At 35.7% G+C, this 24,168-nt stretch overlaps 1 protein-coding gene across 1 annotated transcript in view; it reads left to right on the plus strand.

Annotated features, from left to right (window-relative positions):
- Positions 1 to 1,434: 1,434 nt before the first annotated feature.
- Positions 1,435 to 24,168, plus strand: part of KCND2 (potassium voltage-gated channel subfamily D member 2) — a 481,026-nt gene continuing 458,292 nt past the window's right edge. The window contains exon 1 of the mRNA XM_003808643.5: positions 1,435 to 4,018. Coding sequence (XP_003808691.1) covers positions 2,904 to 4,018 — 1,115 coding nt within the window. The 5' untranslated portion in view covers positions 1,435 to 2,903. The remainder of the gene's footprint in view (positions 4,019 to 24,168) is intronic.

Consider the following 24,168-nt stretch of genomic DNA (forward strand, 5'->3'; position numbering starts at 1 on the left):
ACACAGGATTCCTTAAATCTCTATTCTGTAAACAAATAAACAAACAAAAAATACCCTTTTATCTCTACAGAAAATCCTGTACATGATAAGGATATTTTAAATTCTCTGGTTATTTTCTATACTCATTTTTTAGTTTATATATTTTCTTTGACGTATCCCATTTCAAATTTTCAAGGTTGACACATCATGCCTATAATCTCTAGGGCTTAAAAGTCAATTTCCGTAAAGTACAACACACAGTCCACTTATTTTACAAACCAAGGGCAGTCAAACCAAGCCATGAAAAGTAATTTTTAGGTAGAAATTAGGCTACTATTCTTCATCAATACAGATGAAGCCTCATTATTGCCAAAGATCTTAATTACTATGATGATGATGATGATTCAGTAATCTAGATTTAATTTTCAAAGGAATTTCAAAAGGAAACTCTCCACATCTCATCCCACAACTATCCAAATGCAGACTCAAGCCTAAGTAGTATATGTCACATAAACACAAAAAAGATGGGTGGCAGCGAAGGGGTTTGGGGATGTTTATGTGATCTGACTCTCTGTTGGACCAGTTAATTTTGATCCTTCACCTTCCTAAAGCATCCAAACCTTAGGTGCAGATTTAACTTCTCGCCATCCACGCCATCTAGTGGCTTGTATGTGTTACGTTTGGTTTTAAGGATGATTCCTAATGACTCGGGGGCGGGGTACGCGAAAAACAAAAAGGTTGGTCGCGACAATTTTCCTGTGTCTCTCTACCTCAGTAACCCCTCATACGAACACCTTTAACTCTTTTAACTATTTTAAATATGCGCAGTGATGCGCAGAGAGGATGAAGGGGACGCAAACTTTCAGAGACGCACGCCCCTTGAGGATGACATTTAGAAAAGGGCTCCACATCCCTGTTATTCGTAAAGGACGGGAAAAGGAGTTGTGTCAAGACCTCGATCGAGGAGAGTCTCTGATTTTTTGGCAAGTTGGACAGATGGCATATCAATCCCTGCAACGTTAACAATCTGGTTTTGAAAATAAATAAAAAGAGAAAGAGGAAATGCACTTAAAAATTCCGCGTCGGGGCTTTGCGGGTCTTGCCTTCCAGTCGCCCCCAGAAGACAAGCAATTCCTGCGCATTCCGCTCCGCTCACCCTCCTTCCCAGCTTCTCTCGCTCTCTTTCCCCCTATTTTCCCACGCTCGCCTTGAACCGGGACTCGGGAGGCAGCAGCAAGGCACGGGTCCCCTTTCTCCTCTCCTCCACCAAACCACCGCAGCCCAGCGCGTGAAGCTTCCCTTTGTTCATCCGAGGCTCGCTTTCCTCCCCAGCAGATCCACCTGGATGCTCTCCCTCGGTGACATTTTGCGCCGGGGTTGGTGGGTGGCTGGGGTGGAGCGAGAGGAGCCCGAGGGGGCGGGGGCGGAGAAAGGTCAAGCCGAGGGAAAGGCAGGAGACGCCTTTCCTAACCTGCGTGGCGGGGCGTGCGCGCGGTTATTTATTTATTTTCTCCTTATTTATTGATCGCACTAGCAGAGCAGCGCGGGGAGCCCGGGGAGATGCAGGACCACCCACTGGCGGGGAAGCAGCTAGCAGCCCTCCCGCGCCCCCGCGCTGCCGAGCGCCTTCTGCCTCCGCGCTCGGACGAGAGCCCGTGCCGGCCCCGGCCCCGGCCCCACCGCGCCAACGCCGCCCGCCCGGCCGCCCCGCAGCCCCGCCGCCCCGCAGCCCCGCACCGCGCTGGCCAGGCTCCCGCGACAGTGGCCCCGCAGTAAGTTGGCAGGAGCGAGTCCCCTCCGTTCTCGCCTCCCCCGCACCTTTTGAACTTGTTGCTGCTGCTCTGCTCGCCTGCGCCTGGCTTTTGGAAGGTGAAAAGGAGGAGGGAGGCACGGAGGGATGGGGGAAGGGGAAGAAGAGCTCGCTTGAGCTTTATTTATGCTCTCTCGGCGCATCGGATTCGGCTGCTCGCGAGCCGCTTTCTCTCCTCTTCCCTTTCCGGGTGCACGGCGAGGAGAAAGTCTCTATGCAACTAAGCCCCGGCGCGCACTTGGCCAGGTATGTACCGCGGGCGCGGCGCGTTCTGCGCGGAAGCAGATGCTGCTGCCGCTACGGCGGCGGCGGCTGCCAGCTCCTGAGCTCTGTAACTGTCACACTGCACCTGAGCTGAACTTGAAAAGAGAGTGAAGGGGCGATTGGGCGAACGCTTTTGGCAGACACAGAGGGTGTTTGTAGACGTGGGGGAGGAGGATTTCTATTAACGCCCCCCACCGTAACCACTGCACATCACCTCCATCTCTGCAAATACAGCCCGAGGAGTAGAGGCAGCAGCAGCTGGACCCCCAAAGAGAGACGTGGGGCAGCGGCTGTGACCGCATCTCCTGAGCTACAACAACAGGTCGCCTTTTTGAGACTCCTTTGGCGGGAAGGGCTACTTGGAAAGGAAGGTTTGAAAGAGTGAGAAGGGTAGGTGTAAGGGTTCCCTAATTCGTCGAAAGAATTCTATTGGGTGACTCTCGTTCGTCTTCTCTATCCTACACTCCACGTACTGACCCCATATTATCCAGACTGTGCCGGGGAGAAATCAAAAACACCTGTTTGAAGAAACGGCTGCACCTGTGTGCTTATTTGTGCCAGAGGGTGGCCTAGCCCACCTGCAGGAAGAGATTTGGCTGGGTTCTGTTGAGGGTGATTGTTAGGACGTTGTATTTTGTTGCCATTATTCCAAATACCTGTCTTGGAGGGAAACTTGCCCTTCTGAGAACTGTGACTTTACCAGGAGCCCTATCTTGGAATAAGAGTTACACCTCTGGACCACGTTTCTCACTAGTACTTTGCTTGACTGGAGGAAGTGGGTGACTTTTGGCTGCTTCGGTGACCCATTGTAGACGCCTCGTTACCCTTCTTCCTTCCGCTTCAAGTAATCATGGCGGCGGGGGTGGCAGCGTGGCTGCCTTTTGCAAGAGCAGCGGCTATCGGGTGGATGCCTGTGGCCTCGGGGCCTATGCCGGCTCCCCCGAGGCAGGAGAGGAAAAGGACCCAAGATGCTCTCATTGTGCTGAATGTGAGTGGCACCCGCTTCCAGACGTGGCAGGACACCCTGGAACGTTACCCAGACACTCTACTGGGCAGTTCTGAGAGGGACTTTTTCTACCACCCAGAAACTCAGCAGTATTTCTTTGACCGTGACCCAGACATCTTCCGCCACATCCTGAATTTCTACCGCACTGGGAAGCTCCACTATCCTCGCCACGAGTGCATCTCTGCTTACGATGAAGAACTGGCCTTCTTTGGCCTCATCCCGGAAATCATCGGCGACTGCTGTTATGAGGAGTACAAGGATCGCAGGCGAGAGAACGCCGAGCGCCTGCAGGACGACGCGGATACCGACACCGCTGGAGAGAGCGCCTTGCCCACCATGACTGCAAGGCAGAGGGTCTGGAGGGCCTTCGAGAACCCCCACACCAGCACGATGGCCCTGGTGTTCTACTATGTCACGGGGTTTTTCATTGCCGTCTCTGTCATCGCGAATGTGGTGGAAACAGTGCCGTGCGGATCAAGCCCAGGTCACATTAAAGAACTGCCCTGTGGAGAGCGGTATGCTGTGGCCTTCTTCTGCTTGGACACGGCCTGCGTCATGATCTTCACAGTTGAGTATTTGCTTCGCCTGGCTGCAGCGCCTAGTCGTTACCGTTTTGTGCGTAGTGTCATGAGTATCATCGACGTGGTGGCCATCCTGCCTTATTACATTGGGCTGGTGATGACAGACAATGAGGACGTCAGCGGAGCCTTTGTCACACTCCGAGTCTTCCGGGTCTTCAGGATCTTTAAGTTTTCCCGCCACTCTCAAGGCCTGCGCATCCTGGGGTACACACTGAAGAGTTGTGCCTCAGAATTGGGCTTCTTGCTTTTCTCGCTCACCATGGCTATCATCATCTTCGCTACAGTTATGTTCTACGCAGAGAAGGGGTCTTCGGCTAGCAAGTTCACCAGCATCCCTGCAGCCTTCTGGTATACCATCGTCACCATGACAACACTAGGGTAGGTGCCATAATGGGAAATGGGATGGAGGTTGGGTATGGGTGAGGCGATTGTGGACCCACCAAGGTTACATGGTAACTCCGGGGAAATCATTTGTTTTCTTTCCTGAGTTTAGGAAAGCATTATCTAAATGGTTTGGCAAAACTCTTTTGATCTGTGAAATGGGTATAATACACACGTTGAAGTATTAAGGCATTGCTGGCAAATGTTGATTATTGATGCCTGAAAGTGATAAAGATACAAAGAAATTTTAGAATTCCTGAATATATGAAAGTAGTAGCAATATTTATATTAATATATAAAAATATGACAATGAAAAACAAAATCTATGCCCTAATAAAGACACAAATATATACAATGTATATTGAAATGTCTATAAAGTGGTTCAATGCATTTAAATGAAAAGTTTCCAGGTATACTTGAACTATTATTTTCATATGAATAGATACTTATGGTGTACATTTTTCCTCTAAGAACCATAATTCCTATTTTACATCGTAATACATAGATTGTAGATGTAATTATCAAAGTATTTTATAATATATATGCACATATTCATATGTATGCACTTTAATTATGGTTGATAGGTTATTCAGTGTTTTAGAATATCAGAGCTGAAACTGATCAACTCTACAATATGCAGTGGAATTAAATTTGCAGCATATTTCAAACTCTAGGTTCATAGTTTCAAAAAAAGAAGCAAAAGACTGTCATCCACACATTTTTTTTTTAGAATCTACAGATCCCATCAGGCAATGGGTCCACACCCATTAAATACACATAGAAGATAGAGCAGTATCTGGTAAGATTGATGGTCACCAAGGCTGGCTGTATTATAAAATTTGGGGTCCTAATTTCCTTTTAGAATTTTTTTGTGAATTCTTTTTTGGGGGTATAATGAAGTTCTGCAACCAAAGGGACAAATTTCTGAATTCATGCTGTTGTTTTTAATAGACTTTTAGGGCTAGAATTAAGTTTTTTTAGGTAGTAGAGAAAAGGAAAGGAGGCAAATGATTAATAATGTTAAACTGCAGAAAAGTAGCAGCATTTTACATATTAGAGAATCTAATAAAATAAAATGGTTAGATCCTTTTACTTTTATGAGTTCTTAGATAAGCTGGGGAGTGATGTGAGTGCCTTTTCTTCAGCTTTATGCTACTGTTCTTGCATAGGTAATCAGTTCAGTGAGGATTTGGTAATGGCTATAAGAAAAAAGTTATTCCCAAGGCTACTCTTTAAGCTTTGTGTTTCTGGATAATTTAATTGGCTTCTTTAAATGACATTGTGGTTAAAGTCAACTTAATTTTATTAGACATATTGTGTTGTACAGAATTTCTCATGTCATGTGGCCAGCTAATGGAATATTTTATATATGAAGAATTTTAGGCTAGGTTAAACAAGAAATTGTGGTAAAGAAAAATACAATGATTTATGATTTTTATTTAGTCTCATATTTTTTTAAAGACCTACTGGTACATTTAAAAAAATGAATTAGTGAAAATCCACGTTCTACTTCTTATATTTCCTTTTTATCTTGTTGGCAAATTTGTGACAGTTTATAAGGATAAGGATGATGCAGAATGCCTTCGCAGTGTAGGTGCTGATTCTTTATCAAAGAGGTTTGTTTTTGTTGTCTTGTCATTTTGTAGCAGGAGATCCTTATTAAGGACAAATGGGTAGTGCAAATCACCATCATGACGTCAAATTAGAAGTAGACCTGAATAAAAAAGATTCTGTTTTAATAGGAAGGGAGAACTATTAAAACGAAATACACTTTAAAAATTTGGTATATATGGCTGTGTTTCTTGAGGTATCAGTGAATCATTTTAATGCTATATAGTGTCTATATGATTGAATATAGGTATAAAAAGAATGTTGATGAGAATTCTAATTTCATGTAGCTAATAGTTCTATACTAGACTTGAGAAGTTAGCATTATTTTAAAACTTGTTTCTGGAAATGACTTTCCAATTTTTATTTTATTTTGAAGCTTATTTTTGTTTCAAGGAAAATATGAGACAACATTAAACATTAGGGACACTTTTTTATTGTGTAAATAAAATACTTAAAAGCACCCATTTTTGAAAATATTTAAGAAATTGAATTATATTGCCTGAGTAAAATCTATGCAGTGGATTTAGTTCACATGTTTCATAGGTAAGTAAGTGGATTAGAAGCATTGAATACACACACTTTCTCAGAACTTGGAAGCTAAGTGGAAGTTACTTTAAAGACTTAGCTTCACTGAATTTGAACATTTTAATTTTCAGGAAATTAAGCTAATTAATGATCCTGATGGAATAGAGCAGTCATACTTTTAAGATGTGGAAATGTCGATGTAATCAAAATGAGAACATATATGGACACTTGACAAATCATATGCTTTATAATATAACAGAATTTCATAGAAAAATGTCTTTAATTTCTCATCAAAATATATTATGTATTGTACCCTGAAGAAACAGATTCTTATAAGCCCTGCCTTTTTGGTGCCATCTTTGTGACTCAGTTATTTAATAATACAAAATATTCAATAAAAGCCATTGCCTAACTTTATTGTTTAGGCTGTAGTTCTATACTTAGAGGATGAAGTGTAAGGTGCAAACTTTCTGGGAAATAATAGTTGAAGCCAATATCCAACTATGTCTGAATGATTATCAAGAGTTATCTGAGCTCTTTTTATGGGGCTATTAATTTTAATGCAGCTAAATGTTCTTCAATTAGTGATAATAGAAGTGAAAATGTGATTGTAAACAGTGGTTATTGAAAGTTCCAGCTCGTATGAACGTTATCTACATGAGAATAAATAACCAAGAGCTTTGTCATTCAGGACTGGCAGAATCATTTGCAGCTTCTAGACTATTTTAGACAATATTCAGTTGGTTTTATGATCTAAAGAACTGAGTGTGTCTATCTTAGAACCAAGGTGTATTTGTATCACCATTTTATTTGCTCCTTGAAATATCAAATATATCAGTAGACTATAACTTGACTATGCTTACTGTATAAGTCATTACTTAATCTATCAGAAAAATGAATGCTTTAAAAATAGTTTTCAGGCTACTTAATTTCCTACTAAAGTAGGAAACATAGAAAGCACAGTTTAAAAAAAATGAAAAAATAATGTCAGAATTTTTTTTTAAGTGTTTAGATTGAGTAATCAGGTAGCTCTGTTCCTCCATTTCATCCCTTCTTTCTGAGCGCATTTCACAGGTCCCTGAATCACCCTTTTATCCACCCGGCTCCCCTTTCCATAATGTAAACTCTAGTTACTGCCATTAACTGCCTTAGTAGAAAAAGAACCTGGAATTCCTCTTTTGTCCTAAAGTCCTTTGGAAAATAACATCCAGTTGTTATTTTTCATTTAGATTGTAGTACTCAAATCTTGCTAAACTTAGGAAATTTCCAAGTGTTCACCAATAATCAAAAACTATTTTGTAAAAATGTACTAGACAGTGTCAAGCTTCAGTTTACTATTGCACCTCATACACATGATCTGGAAATTAGAAGTGGTACCAGGTGGCACATTAAATAATTGAAGGGTTATTATTATGTTAAGTAATATAAATATTTGCATTCTTGGTCTTATTACCATTTAGACAATTTCTTTAAAAGAAGGGATCATATTACTCATAATATAAAACTTAAGAATTTCAGGAGTGTTATTTTTGTGGTTCATCTCACTTTAATTTTAAAACAAAATTGTTTTCATCAAAGTTTTCAATATGGGAAAGTTGCTACATGGCATTTCTATAAAGTTTATATTTAGAGAGAAATTTTATTATTTTAACGATATAAATTATATTCTGATTTCAGAACAAATTTGGGAAAGTAAAAATTTAATTTGTATTATATATTTGTCTAAAACAAATACGGTGGCGTTACATCTTTGGTGCCAGAAAACTTAGCGTAATTGCCATATTTCAATTTTTGTGCGTTTGGTGAATTACTATTTTAAGGAACAACAAAAAAGCAGAAAAGTTTTCACTTAAATTTTCATAGCAATGTATCAGGGAAATTCCTTTTTTAGAATGGCATACTTTGAAATAATTTATCATATGCGTATATATGATCATATCTATGATATACGATAACGTTATGTTATAATTATGTATTATTAAAGAGAAGGATAAACTTTTAAATACTATTCTCCTGATACCTGTCAGTATTCTGATTATGTAGCTTTGGGTAATGATGGGAGTATATCTTGCAGAATCATTTATGTAGAGACTTAAAGTTTACCCAGCTGTTACTGAAATGGGTGAAATTATCTTCCCTTGTGCCAACATCTATACATAAATATTGCTAGTGCATTAATATAAAACTCTTTAAAAGGTAGGAAGTACCAAAATTTATCTTTCTGGTGAAGTGCCATAATATGAGTAACATCTATTTTTATTTTGACATACTATGACATATTTGTGTAAAGTTCTTTATAGAAAATGTTAGTTGATGGAAGTTGAAAATGAACTTTTAAAGAAATGTAGAGAAATGTGGTATGTATTCCTCTTTTAGCCTTACAAGTAACCAAATCTTATGTGTCTTCATTTTGTTTTAGCCATCACTTGAATCAGAGACAATATTTGATGTGGAATTGAAAAATATGTATGTTAATCCAGCCTGTAGTACTTTAGCATTTACTTGGTTGCCAGACAGAGGTATTTCAGAAAAGGGTTAATATGTGTTATTTCAACATAATACCCCAGAGAAAACGCTATTTTTAAATTTTCAGTGGGTCTGTTACGCTATTCTTTTTTATTTTTAATTTTCCTTTAGACTACTGATAAACTGTCTTATTTTATTTTTATATTTACATCATTTACTTCTGAACATTCCTCTCAATTATACTCATCTTTGAAAATGAGTCACGAAGTTCAAATTTCTTATTACCTGATCTCTACATTCCTAGTGGAAGAAAAGTGACCCATCATTTATTTAAAATTAATAATTTTGTTCATTTAAGAATTATGTGGCTTGTCCATAGTTACATAATTGGATAGCAGCAATATTTTTTGAAATTTCACTTTTATACTCATTTTCTTCTGAAGACCCTAAAACATTATCTAGAAATGTGTTATAATAATTATCGGGACTGCTGCTGATTATACAGGGATAAGAGAAGGAATACATTTGCTATTTATTCTATTAATGTAGTATATTTCTCTCTTAGTTCTATTGATGTGACTCATTCCACATTCCTCAATATCACTGCTGGCTCTGCATTTATTCAAACAGCACTGGGGTTTATCATAATGGTGCCCATCTGATATAATACAACCTTGTATTCTCATCCAGTGAACTTTCAGGCCATTTGGCAGCAAACTACTCAATGGTGAATCTTTTACCTTGCCTGATGGAAAAGAATTCAGTTATTTTGCCCTAATTTCCTGAAAGAGTTGGCCTATGAGTCATTAAAAATATGCAATTTAACTTCTCTTTCATTGAAAGAACACAAATGGTGAAATAAACATTCACTGAAAAGGAAGTATATTTTTTCCTTTAAAGTTGTGATAATGAATTCATTCCCTTTCCTCCCTTCTACTCTCCATATGTCTTATATTGTTTTCTAAGCAGGGATACACACACACGTATGCATGTATGTATGTATTTATGTACATATGTATGTATAAGCAGTGCTCTCCCACTAGCTTCTGCAGCTAGATTTGATGATGTGGGATAGCGTCTGATATTGAAAAAAAAAAAAAACCCAGGGTGAAACACCATTTTTGTGCATATTTGCACTGCTCTTTGAATGTTTTGCCCTTTAGTTTTCTCCTTTGAGAGGCAGCCTTTACATTGACCTTCTCCATGAAGGCTTTTCAGCCCCCTAAGCAAGCCTACGTCATTTATAGTTGGAATTGTGCTTGATATTAGTAAGTGCCATTTTTATATATAATTTATGGTTTTACCTCTTGACTTTCTAACTAAATTGAAAGGCTTTTGAGGTTTGAGTGTATACCTTCTGGGGAGTTATTACCTAGTTCGGTGCTCACATGTAGGAAAATATCTATGTTAATGTGTTGCTGATCATGGTGTGAGATGGCACTTGTACGCCATGGAGAGCTCCTTAGCCATGGAGCTGTGCCATCTCAACATTAGCAATAATCTGCTACTCTTAAGCCAAATTATTTTGCTTTGTTCAATGTTAAAAGTATTTACATTTGTTATTTGAACATTTTGTCCTCTCATCTACTAAATGTACCCTTTTAATTTTTCTCTTTTTGACTGGGAAGGGCTGTGAGACCTCAACTTTTTCATCCATAACTAACTACTCTGCAAAGGCTAGAATTAATGGCTGCCAATTGCCATTTTCTTGAACAGTTTGATTTCTGGTGAAGTCCAGGTAAATTGCGGATGCCTTTGGGAAGCATATGGAGATGCTTCATGTTATAAGTGAATCAACATAGAAATATACTACCTTCCCTTGAAAGCCCAGTTCCTTATGTAAATACGAGTAGCTTAAAAAGCCCATGGGTCAACAGATACTTTGATGATGCTTCATCACTAGAAAGGTGTTCTGTCTTACCAGTAACACAAGCTGGAACTCTTGTTTTTCATCCAGGTTTTCTCATTTATGCATAAAATAGAATTTTTTAAAATAGGGAAATATTGTCTGTAAATGACATAGGAGATAGATGCAATTTCTGTCAGGAAAAGCTCAATGTAATCACCATCAGGAAGAAGTTAACATTCTAAGAAATTAAAAGGCAGATTACAAAATGTAAAGATAAATGTAGGTATATATTCTAGCATAACGCAATCCATTTTGCCTTGGGAATTTTGACAAGTCTATTATGTAATGATCTAAATCATTAAAAGTGTGGGGGGAGTAGGGAATGAGTTACTAGAGGTTAATAATGAGAAAAAATAACATTGAAAGAGTAGGATGACAGTTGAGATAATGTCAAATAGAATGGGAAGATTTTGTTCTAAAAGTAAAAGGTCTTGTCTTTTTTGCTTTTATGTGGACCTAATTCTTCCATCTTCTTCATTTTCTTCACTTTTAACAATATCAGTAATAGCGCTCTTGGAAACCCAAAATAATAACAGTAACATACACTCTCAGGGAATCAGACTGTGGCTCACAGAGTTTAATTCAACATAATAGACCTTTGTTGATCACTTGCTACCTGTCATTGACCACAGCAGTAACCAAAAGGTCAACTTTCTCACCTTAAGAACTATTTAAAACTAAAATAGTGGAAGAGTCAGAAATAAAAATGTAAATATATGATATAATGCCACGTAGAGATGAGTGCTATGAACAAAATACATCTGGGTAACAAGCTTGCTATTTTGCATAGGGGACAAACAAGGCTTTTCCAAGGGGTTGGCATTTAAGCCAATGGCTGATTAAAGTGATGAAATGACTTTCTGACTATCTGGATGAAGAGAATTAGAGGAAGAGAGAAAAGGAATACAAAGACTTCAAGGTGGGATGAAGTTTCATCAATTCTATCTAATGTCCCTATAATAGAAGCAAAGAGAGTAAGGGGCTTAGTAGCAAATGGAATCTGAAAAGTAGTTAGGACTAGACTATGTAGGATATGATAGACCACAGTGAAGACTTCTGATTTCATTTAAGATGAAAGGGGGAGCCATTAGAGAGTTGTGAGCATGGTAGGGATAAGATATGATTTCTGTGTTAAAAGGAGCACATGCTCTAAAACATTTAAAACATTTTTAAATGGTCAAATTAAAATTATTTACCATGAATAAATTTTCATCCTTCATTAGTTTTTTATATTTACCTTAGCTTAAAATTTATATCCAATTATTCAGGAGATTATCTAAAAAATGAGTATTTTCTAATACATAAGTAAATTGTTACTAATAACACAAATAAAATTAGTTCAAATGAAAACTGAATTCCATATTTTAGCTGAAAAGACAAGGCTAGTGCTCAGTGGATATGGAATTATTTGGGAACTGATGCAGATAATTATTTCTTTTGAATATAGATTTGCATACTTAATAGTTGTCAATTCTAATATTAGTGTTCAAGAATATTACACACATTTCGAATTCTAGTTAAAGGATTTTCATTCCTTTTTTGTCACTTTGCAGTAGGTACATATATATTTTTTCCAGGTGTTTTGTTAGTTATATAAGCCTGAAAGACAAAATGGCTTACATACCTTAAAATCTGTGAAGATTACCATAGGATATGTATTTTTCAACACAAATTAAATTGAGACCATGTTTATAGCAGATGTGTGATGAAAACTTGCAGAAGCAATGCTTTGATAAGAATCACCATGCTGAAGAATAAACTATAACCATGAATGGATAATTGGAAATACATGGGTTTGGAGAAAGAAAAATTGGATTAACAACATAAAAATGCAAAAAAAGGGTATGCTTTCCAGATGAACAAATTGTGAAAATAGTTTTTGAATCTAGAGGAATTCAGTGTGGCCTCTCACTTTAGCATGCTGTTTCCATGAAGACATTTGCCCTCTAGATAACTCTGCATCTTACCCAGTTCTTTCCAGAGGCCTATTTCCTGATAAGGAAGCAAGGATTCATGGGGGCTAACACACACACACACACACACACACGCACATGCACACACACACACACGCGCGCACTCCAACCATTCGCTGGTTTCCTTTCGTCATGCTGTAGAAATTAAGGCTGTCTAACCCTATACCATCTTAGTGCACTTTGGAAAAATGAAATTCTTCTCCATATTGTTTTAGATAGCACATTCAAACTTATGAAAATATGTCTAGATTGTATCAAATGAGGTGTTTTTGTATTCTTCTTAAATTAGATCAACCTAATAATGCACATTAGAAACAATATTGAATCAGAAAGGAATGTGCCCTACAGGCTATTCCTAATGTTTGATTTTTTGCTTTAGTCTAGAAGTATTAGAGTCATGGAATTTTGACTTGCTAGGCTCGTTAGAAATCATTTTGTAGAAATGTCTCAGTTTATACTTGAAGAAACTAAGTTAGAGTGTAGTCGTGAAATTTATATAAAATTATAGGGTCTAGTTAGTGGAAGAATCTAAGCTAGATTTCTGGAAGATCATTTGAAGTCCAGTGTTCTTTACAGCACAATACACTGGAGGGTTCCCCCATTATATTTCTTTCTCTACTTTATGCCTATTTCTACCATTAAACAAAATATTAAAAACATAACAGAGCAGCATCACCAAGCAGTGTATGTGCAGGTCTAAAAGTTTCCCCATGTTATAATTAAAACTCTGATGATGACTTTGTATTTTATTTGTAATTTTTAATCTAACGAGAGACTGAACTAGTAACAAAGATAAATAAATTCATGTAATACATAACAGGAAATTAAGAATATTGTTCCACTGGTATTACTTTTACTGTGACCTTTTTGAGCTGAGAAATAAAGCGTAGCAGTTGTAACTTGCATTTTATCCAACTCAATGATTTGTCGTTGGGTTCCTTTTATTTTTTCAACCTGAAAATATTTACTCTGGTAATAACACTGTATTTATATTTTCACAATGCAGAATATCTTATTGTCTTCAGTTATGTGTTTAAATTCAAGGCTGAACATATCATAGCCAATAATATGGAAAACATCAAACCTGAAAATATCTCACAAGACTAGTTTACTTATTCTTGTGAAATTAGGTATGAGAATTGATGTTGATAGTCAATTGGTTTTCAGATACTTTATTGTATCTGAATATACAATCAAGAAAGTATTAACAGTCTTTTTGTTCATATTGTCTATTTTATTAGAACATTACTATAGTTAGAAAAAATGCACTAATTTCAAAACATCTCATAGACATTCACAAGAGGATACATCACTGTGAAATAGGACATAAGAATAGTTGTCAAAAAGAAATTACTTCCATTTCAGTAAATTCTTAATTATGGAAATTCAAATGAATATTTTTCCAATCTTTTATAGATTGCCTTGCATTTTTTTAATGTTTGCAATAAAGGGCAGTTGTTTTGAAAAACATAATTAACTTAGAAGTATACATGTTGATCTGTTGTCTGCTATTACTTTTTTAATATGGAATTTCTGCTTTTGCATTTAAAATTGTATTAATTTGATGCAAAATCTCAGAAGATAACACAATAAATATCCTATTACAAAGAAAAAGAATGTAGTTTAGAAAATGGCTCTCGACTCTTCTTTGTGGAAATAGGACACTTTATTTACTTTATTCAGGGTTGGCATGGTCCTAGAGTAGTGATAAGTAAAGTGCCTATCAATTTAGCAAAGAACTTTATTATTTTTATGGAAAGAGTCCAAATACATTCATAGTTATCTAAATGAAAGGTAAGATTTCTTTATCTTAAAAAAAGCTAAAGGGAGGATTTTTTTTCAGTCAAGTAGCAAATGTTGGCAATATATTCTGAAATACACTATATTAAGCAAAAACTATGAATAAATTAAGAAATCACTTTATAGACCACTCACATTCCTTTTACTTCTGTTTCCTTTATTATTTTCCACACTATTTAATTCACAATTTTTGGATCTGTACATACTGTTTTAATATTACTAAAATATGTGTGAATGTGTAATGTGTACTCAAATCTGCATTTTGGGAAGCACACACATATACACCAATATAAAAATGTACAGATGTGTAAATCAATATTATATACAGATGCATATGTGGATATATAGCTATATGCCCAATCTTATTTTGCTGGGAAACATAACCTATTGATGATAATATTTTTAAGAAGTTTTGGGGATGTGGGAGATAGGAAAAGCCATTTTAAATTTCACTTTGCAAAATAACATTACAAATAGGTGCTATATGAGGGATTGCTATTATATTGTTATTACTATTGACTATATAACAGTGTTAAATATAGTACATATTTGCCTTGCATTAGAGTAAGTCTCTAGTGTATCACATCAGTAGACAATTAGGCAGGAAATAATTACTGAAGAGTTGTTGATTGATGACACACCATAAATCAAAAGGAATTTCCTATTTAGAAATTGGAATTTTGAGTCACCATACAAAACATATTTTTAGGTTAGAAATCCAGCATTTAGTGATTTTGGGTTACCAAATTATAAAAATCTTATGACTCTATCAGACTTGTTTTGAAATTATATATTTAGTCATTCTTTCATTACTTTTTTATTCTGTGCATTTTCAAGGAGGAGTTGCAACAGTTTATTGTCGAATAAACAGAAATGATTAGGCAAGCATCAAGTATTAAAGGTGACAGAAAGTGATGGAGAATAAAAATTATGTTGAATAAAACATTGCTGAGCATAAAATCAGCTTTGAAATTCCTGGTGGACAAAGAAAAGCAGGAAGTATAGTATTATATGTTTCATAGGTATTTAAGAAAAGAAAGTATCTTATTTCATGAAGAGTTTTTTAGAGAATACTATCTAATAGAAATTTGGGGCAAAATCAGTATAAGCAGGTTATTTAACAACATAATGAAGTGTGGCTGCACCAGTAGTTTCACAAAATATTTAGAAATATTTTTGATTGGGCTATACCATATACAAATTTTTATAAAGCAAAGTGATAATATGTATACACATAAAGGTGTTTTCGTAAGAAATATACATAATTATCAAAATACATAACTCCCAGATGATTGTGAGATTCATATATAGAGTTTAGTAAATCTAGAGTGATGTTTCTTAATATAGACTGAGGATCATCAGGATTAGGATTACCTGGAATACTTATTAAAAATGAATATTCTGGGAGTTCACCTAAAGCAATTTAAATAGTCTTTGCAGGTGGGAACCATGATGTCAGCATTTTCAATTCTCACATCAAATATAAGAACCACTGAAGAATGCCCTCTCAGCCTATTTCTATCATTTTCATCCTATTTTGACTTCAGCTGGAAGTTTGAGTGACAGTTAAAGCAAACCATTTAAGGCTGGATGTGGTGGCTCACACCTAAAATCCCAGCAATTTAAGAGGTGGGTGGATCACTTGAGATCAGGAGTTCAAGACCAGCCTGACCAGCATAGTGAAATACTGTCTCTACTAAAAATACACAAGCATGGTGGAGTGCACCTGTAATCCCAGATACTTGGGAGGCTGAAGTAGGAGAATCACTTGAACCTGGCAGGCAGAGGTTGCAGTGAGCCGAGATTGCACCCCACACTCCAACCTGGGTGACAGAGTGAAACTATGTCCCAACAACAACAAAACATTTAAAACTATGATCTACTAGCTAAAGTGCTTGTTTTCAATTTTATTTATTAGATATTATAGATAGAAAATCAGAAGTCTTGAATACAGGTAAAAAACCAATGCTTTATTGCAAAAGCCATATCTTATCACGTGCTAAGGTATAAGGTTTCAGAGATAACAATCATTAGTCAGTGTTTAGGAGACCAACTGGACTAAAGAAAATACAGTTGCTTCCTTTTGGGAATTTAGGATTGTGAGCTTTTAAAGCTACTGATTTTCTAACATTGTCAAGGATAGGTAGGCTGAGCTTTTCTTAGTAGAGGCAGAAGATAATCGATCAATTGGTCGTAATAAAAGTAAAGAAAATGGAATTAGATAAAAGCCTCTGAACAAAGGAGGAGCTTACGAAAAAGAAGACGGCACAAAGTATGAAGACACTCTAAATCTTATGAAACTAGAATAGTCTTTGGGTATGTTTTTTCTCCTTTTACTCTTTCTTTCTTTTATATAAACAGAAGTTGATTTGAAAGGATTTACTTTCCAAAGAAGATAATTTTTAATCACATGTAAGGGATTTCAAATGTGCAGGACCTAAAGATAGAAAACAAATTACTGGTGGATTCTTAGATTATAATTGAGCATAAGGGAAGTTTTATGTAAAAATCCACTGAATGGCTGATTTGATGTTGAGATGTTTAATTGGCTTTTCATGGATGTTAGCTTGTCCAAAATGATTTCATGTTCTTTCTTGATAGATATATGAAATATACAATAATCTTTTTCTCATGAGGTCCAGGTGTAATGAGAACTGTCTTACAAAAGGCTGATTGAAGATTAATATGGCCAGAAATTGAAATTCATTTCCTGTATTGGAGGATGCTGTCTAATTAGTTGTGGTTACAGGATTTTTGAACATCAGGTTTGGTAAAAAGATGAAACCTATAGTCAAAAGTTATGATCACAGAAGTCTGGTTAAACATAACTTCATGCAAACCCAAATGTTACTTAGTTAAAATCAGGAGGCCTGATGTGACAGTTTTGAAATCTTGGTTTGAAATGAGGTTAGTTAGATGGTGCAGGTTTATCCCAAGTCAGATAAATAGAGAAGAGTCTTATCAACCGCTTGTAAGGCCTCTCTTCCTTAACAGAGTATATATGGGGGGAGAGAGGAAGGCAGAGGTGGGAGGGCAGAGACACAAACACACACACACACACACACACACACACACACACACAGAGAGACTAGGAGAAAGAAAAGTAAAGAGAAAGAAAGTGAGGGGGGTAAAGAGATGATTTGATTCTTACAATGGGACAAAGAATAGAGTATACACTTATTGGGCCCCTATTCTGTAGCAGGCACGATCCCTTGTATGTAAGCTGTGTTATGTTTTCATGCTGTCCGCTGACTGTCCCCCTTATTTGCCACATTTCAATTCTCATTGGCAAGAGAGCTAAATAAAAATAAGCTAAATATGCAATAAAATGGAAATCTCATAAAATAAGGCCACTCCACTAAACATTTGTTTAAGTTTAAACAGCCAGGGCTAACCAACAAAATCAAGCAAACACTTGTAGTTAAAATAAAAAGGAACCAAGAACAAACAACAATAGAACATGGTCTGAGAAGCAAGTCTGAATTTTGAAATATGAAGTATTTCTGGGAGGATAACAGGGAAAATAAAAGAAAATCCTATGTACTTAATCTCATGTCCCTTTTCAGGTATCCCAGTAAGAGCTACCTTACACTTCTACCAAAGATTCGAGTCTTGAGCCACAAGATAAACATGTCCTCCTACTGTCCTGCAGAAATGATCGGTGGGCTTGCCAAGAACAGCAGCTATTCTTTCCCTTCACCTTACGCCAGACATAAACGTCAGCCAAGTACCACACACACCATGCTTGGAAGCATCGACCTGCATTTTTAATTTGGAATATTAAAAACAAAATGGCTTCCAACTTTTCATCCAACATCTATTTTAATTGGGTCTATGATTCTTGTTCACCTTTATTTTAGTTGGTTTAGAGGAAAGTGTTTCTCTGAAGCAATACACATACAATTTAATTTTAATAAGTAGTTTCGAAGCTCACATTGTGGTTTTGCTTATTTGTAGCATCCCTAGGCACCAAATAGGAAAATAAATATTTCATAATTTTATAATGCTCTATCTGGGGCCTTGTTGTGTTTTAAGCTGCCTCAATATGCGTGCTGACAAAGTTCTCTCTTCGAAGAACTTCACACTTTAGTTAAAATCTCCCCCACAGATTTTTTAACAATGCCTAGAACATTGCTTTGCCGATCATGGATGCTGAATAAAGATTTTTTTTATTTTTACTGTAGAGTTTAAAGGTCCATTCAATTTTAGAAATTTATATCACTCATAACCCTTTCTAGCCACTTCTTCAACCACATATCCTCTGACATACAACTACCTACATACAGAAATAAAGTTCCCATAGAAGCAAAGTCCTCAGGTCAATATACATTAAAATAATTATACATGAAATAAACTTAGAATTTTGAGACCTTTTTGATATGCTGATTCATTCCTCTGCAAAACTCTTTTCCAAATACTTATTTATGCTCTTTCACCATTGAAAGAAATCCCCTATATTTCTGTGCTATTTTTCTCATCTCTATGCTGTTGGCTCGTAGTTATACATATCTGTCCCAGACCATTCTTATGAATTTCAAACAGTAATTTCCAGCTTTATGTCATCAGGAAATATTATACCCTTGGCTTTTCTGGACAATCAGCGGAAGCAATAGCCATATGGAGAATATTTCCAAATCTAATGGAAAACCATTAGACATAGAATATTGTCTAGCCGGCATATTATTCAATATCCTGTACATTAAGAGCTACACATATATGGAAATATATATATGCTTTTTTTTCTTGTATGCCAACTTTATTAAAATTTGGATGCTTCCTGATGTGGCTAATGAGAAGAATTCTCAGGCATATACAGGGTCACCAATAATGGGTGCCATGACCAATTAGTGCTGTTATCCATAGGTTGGGGATAGAAGAAAATTTTCTTACCTGACATAAGCAAAATCTCAGTGGCAGAAAAATGAAGAGTGTATTCTGGGCACAGTAAGTAGATTTATTTGGCACTCATATCTTTTGAATATTGACTGAACAAAAATCTGAAATCAGTTGTCACTTTTTGAATCTTAATAAATTCTGCTATGAATGGATTTGAAAGTAATCATTGTGGCACAGGTAATCCATTTATAAATTATATTTGCTCATGTATTTGTATTTTATTTATGTGATTTGCCCATCATAAGTGCTCAATAAATACTGGTGTAAATGAAATAAAAATGAAAAAATTATCTTTATGCATAGAAATTTGATTCATTTATGAAGGTGGAAATATAATTTTAGCAGGAAGATGGAACAGATTGTCTTAGATGGTATTTGAACTTTATTTTATGGTCTTAACACTTGAGCTCCCCAAAAATCTGTGATATTTGACATGGCATTACTTTACGTCTGTAGTACTGTACTCTGTAACTATCTTTTGCCATCATTAAGATTATTATTTATTAATAATCTGAAAAATTGGTGTATATTAGGTGTTGAATAGAATTTAACAACTTGAACACAATTGTTTAGCAGAAACAAACAAATATGATGTCCAGAAACACAGAACAACAAATGCACGGTCATATACAAAGCATAGCAGGTAAACACAGAATCCAGATTTCAGTTAACCCAGTGTGCTGTTTCTATGTGCTATAGAATATACATGACACTATGAAGAAAGATATAAGGGATTAAGTTATGTGCAGATCTGGGATTTTGAACCAAAGACCTGTGACTTTAAATCCTGACTCTTCACATTGGCTGATTCTACAGAGCCTGGATGCAGTTAAAAAACATGTTTATGTTTTTATGATAGAAAATTTGTGAGGTCCTGTTTAAGGCTCTGAAATGACCAATTGTTTTCTTGAGTTGAAAAGAATAAAAGTCAACCATCAATTTTTGTAGTCAAATTAGAGCTCAAGGAACATAGAAATTGCAATGACATTTGAACCTGATTTTCCTTCTGCCAAATCCTCCTTTCCTTCTTTTAAACCTGTCCTAGCAAATGTCCAGGATACATGTAAACTAAATTTTCAGCTGATTTCTATACCTGTTGTTTTTCTGTCTCTTATTTCTTTGCTAAAACATAATCAGTATTTTTCCCAAACAGTTTAAGATCCCCCATCTCTGTTGTAGTTTGAATAATGTGCAACACAAAATAATAAATAATGTAATATTACCATTGATATTACATATTTTTTGTAATATAAATCTGTCATTTTGTAGATAATTATATTGAAATATAGTAAATGAATATTTAACCACTGTAAATGTCCTATTTGTATTTTGACACATTTCTCTGATAAGAAAGCAATGATTTAAATATTACTTTTTATTTTTTTAAGTGCCCATGATGTCTTTGTCCTAATTGATATTAATTCATTTGCAATATTATCCAAATACCTTTTGTTTCACCTTAGTGGCAAGTCATTATATTCTATCATATTTACTTAAATTTAGTGACATGTTTCGCAGATACAGACTTGTAAGTGAGATTCTTCAAGTGGGTAGTTCTTTTTCTTCAGAGAATCACAGGATCTTGAAATTAAAAGTTTCCTTGGAGAAAACTTTTCCCTGTTCAATCTTCTACCCATTTAAAGTTTCTCTTTCTACTGTATTTTCTACATTTATATGGCCTTCTATGAACTTTTCAAAGATTCTGTGTAATTGGAATTTTAAGGCAACCCATTTCTTTGCAGCACAGCTCAAATTTTTATCAAGTTTTAAAAAATTGAGCTGAAATGTACACCTTCTACATTACCCATTTATTCAAATTAAGTATTAAGAGGTTAAACTGAAATTGTTTTCATTTTCACATCCTTTCCAGGGTGATACTTGGAGAAAACTATTATGTTCCTCCTTAGGCTTTTTTTGCTGGGGTTATCTTCCCTAAGTCATTCAAACTTTTGTTGTATAATGTGATTTCTTGACCTCCTTATTGCCTTAATTTCAAGTCCTCTGAAGCTGATCTGACTGGAAGAGAGTACATTGGAATCATGACCTACCATGACACCAACTCTGTATCTCTGAGTAGATTCTAAGTGCATTGACTCGTATGGGTCATGTGGTAAAATATCAGGTCTTTTACTTTTATTTGAAATGGTATAAAACCTTTTTGTTCTCTCCTTTCTTCATACTGTTGATTCATAGTTGAGAATAAACTCTACCATATTTTTAAGAAATTCTTGTAAATTTCATTCCATGAACTAATAAAAATGTATTGTTTGTGTGCTACCTAGCTACATGGCTCAAATGTCTCCATTAGTCTGTTTAATTGGATTACAAAAATTAAACAGAATACACAATGGACAATATTCTTCTGGAAAAGCTATAAAGGAAACTCTTCATGAGTGGAAGTGTTTGTCCAGATCATTGTACCTGAAAGCATTTGCCCAGTGCAACCAGACATTTAAAACCCAGAAGGGAAGGAGAAGAGAAGGAAGACTCTATAACAAATTCTAATTGAATTGTTCTGGCACCCATGTGCTGTTCTGGTTCTGCTTGACCAGAGGCTGAGGATAATTCAGCTTTCTGATGATTTTTCCCTTCACGTTCCAGGAGGCTCATTATTGATGAGCCTATTAAGACAACTGGGATGGACAGAGGAAAAGGGTCAGACACATATGGCTTTCCTGTTTCTTTTTGTTTGACCAGATTCATTTGAAAGGATGAAATGCAATCATCATTATTATCATCGTTATCACAGAAGCTCTCACTTAATGAGTAATTACCCTGAGTCTGCACCATACTCAGCTCTGCTTAACATATATTGTCTTTGATTATATATTAATCTACAACATGTTACCTTTATTTTACAGTGAAAAAAATGTGACTCAGAAATGATTGATGTTAGTTCTGTCTCCCAAACATGTGCATTATCTGTAGAAGCACATAGGGTCAACAATTATTTATTTTTGTCAAATAATTAGTAGTTGTAATGTCAACTGTGAGTCTAGATGTAGAAATGCTGTTTAAAAAAGCTTGGTTCAAAGTATGTTACAACCAGCAATGACAAAACTAAATTCTCTGCTCTTGAAGTATATTTAGAGACCACCATAATATTCTACTCTTGCATTCGTTTGTGATTTGCAAAGTTTAAGATTTCTAATTGAAGTCACTCAACATAAAAAAGCAATTCTCAATACAACCATTCTAAAATAATTTAGTGAAAAGGTGGGTAGATCATGGAGGCTTGTTTATTTCATCTTAGTACAGAAGGAAATAATCCTCTGAGATGTTTTGGATGTTTGAAGTTGTCCAAGCATCATTGAAATAATACATGACTGGTTAAAATATACATTCATTATAGCAGAAAGGACTGATTATGTTACTACTTTAGAAATTGAGTTTATATTGAATACAAACAGTTGTAGACTCTTACCTGGATTGCTTATTGGTCATGTCAGCAATAACGAATATATTTATCGAGTATGAAATTCATTTCAGCTTACCCTTGTTAAATGGCTAAACACTATTTTTAACAACTGTAATCATTTTTCTCCTATAATTAATTGTATTTATTATATTATCTCATTTATAAAATCACTAGATCTGATTAATGCCGTATAATATAAAAAGTTATGATTATGAAATACATTTACATATTTATAAACACATTTTTATCTAACTGAAAGTTTAGAGAGAACATACATATAGGTTCTACCAAGCACCTTAGAATGGTTTCAGAATTTACTGAACATTAATTAGGTCTTGATTAAAAACCATTCCTACAATGAAAGAATTTTAAAAAATCATTAATGTGACATAGATTTGAAGAAACATATTCTTATTAGCCAAACACTTATTCATCTTATTGTATGTTTACCTTGTTTATGTTTGTGTCATCTATCTATATAAAGATATGTACGTACACACATATACATATATACACATGTATATACATACACACATATGTACACACACATATGTACACATACATATGTGTGTATGCCAGTAAAATATGTTTGCAATGTATCTTTAATTATCTTGTACTCTTGCCTATGTTAGAAACTCTTGAAGGTCAGGACGTGTATCTAACTTCATTTGTTCTGATACTCTGGGCATTGAATACATTTTTTTGCTGAGTTTTATGTTGGTTTTGATGAAAATACACAGTATTTTATTTATAAAGGGGAATTATCTTGACTTGTAGATAATGATTTTCAATATGTAGCAGTAAGAATTCGTATTGATGCCAGGGAAGCAAATTCAATAAAACACCAGTTTAGTTCAGCTTTGGCTGCAAGATTATTGTAATGTTCTGTTTCAGTAGTTATTAGAAAATATCAAGATCTCTTCTTTCATTTATTCAGCAAATATTTGAGTGCCTACACTGGGCCATGTTCTTTCTAAGTGTTAATGATACAACGATTAATGAGGCATATTTCCTGCCCTGAAAAAATATGTCATAGAGTAGACACACACACACACACACACACACACACAAACACACCCACACACATTCTACATTACAGTGCAAAGAGTAAGATAATAAAACTTATGTCAGGAAATTATGGTGCTTGGGGAGGGAAACCTAATCTTGTGAGGAGTTTCACAGAAGGCTTGCTAATGGTAGATTCTGAATGAAGCATTTGAGGTTGAATATGAGCTATCAAGAGGAATGGGAATAAAGAGTGGGAAGAATATTCCAGATGGAGAGAATGGCAAATCAAAGGGATAAGGAGAATATTTTTAGCCATAATATACAAATACCTGTTATTATGTGTTAATTTACTAGTAATTCTACTAAGATTTTTACCTGGATCCTCTAATTTATGCCTTACAGAAACTTTATGAATTAAGTGAAATTTTTCTCACTGTTTTGCAGATGAGATAATGCAAACTCGAGGTGCACGTGTAGGGGAAGCTGAGATTCAAATGCAGTCAGTCTGACCCCAGAATCCCTTCTGTTAAACACCCCTCTA

The sequence above is a fragment of the Pan paniscus genome, chromosome 6 (genome assembly GCF_029289425.2).
Source record: "Pan paniscus chromosome 6, NHGRI_mPanPan1-v2.0_pri, whole genome shotgun sequence".
Classification (NCBI taxonomy): Eukaryota; Metazoa; Chordata; class Mammalia; order Primates; family Hominidae; genus Pan; species Pan paniscus.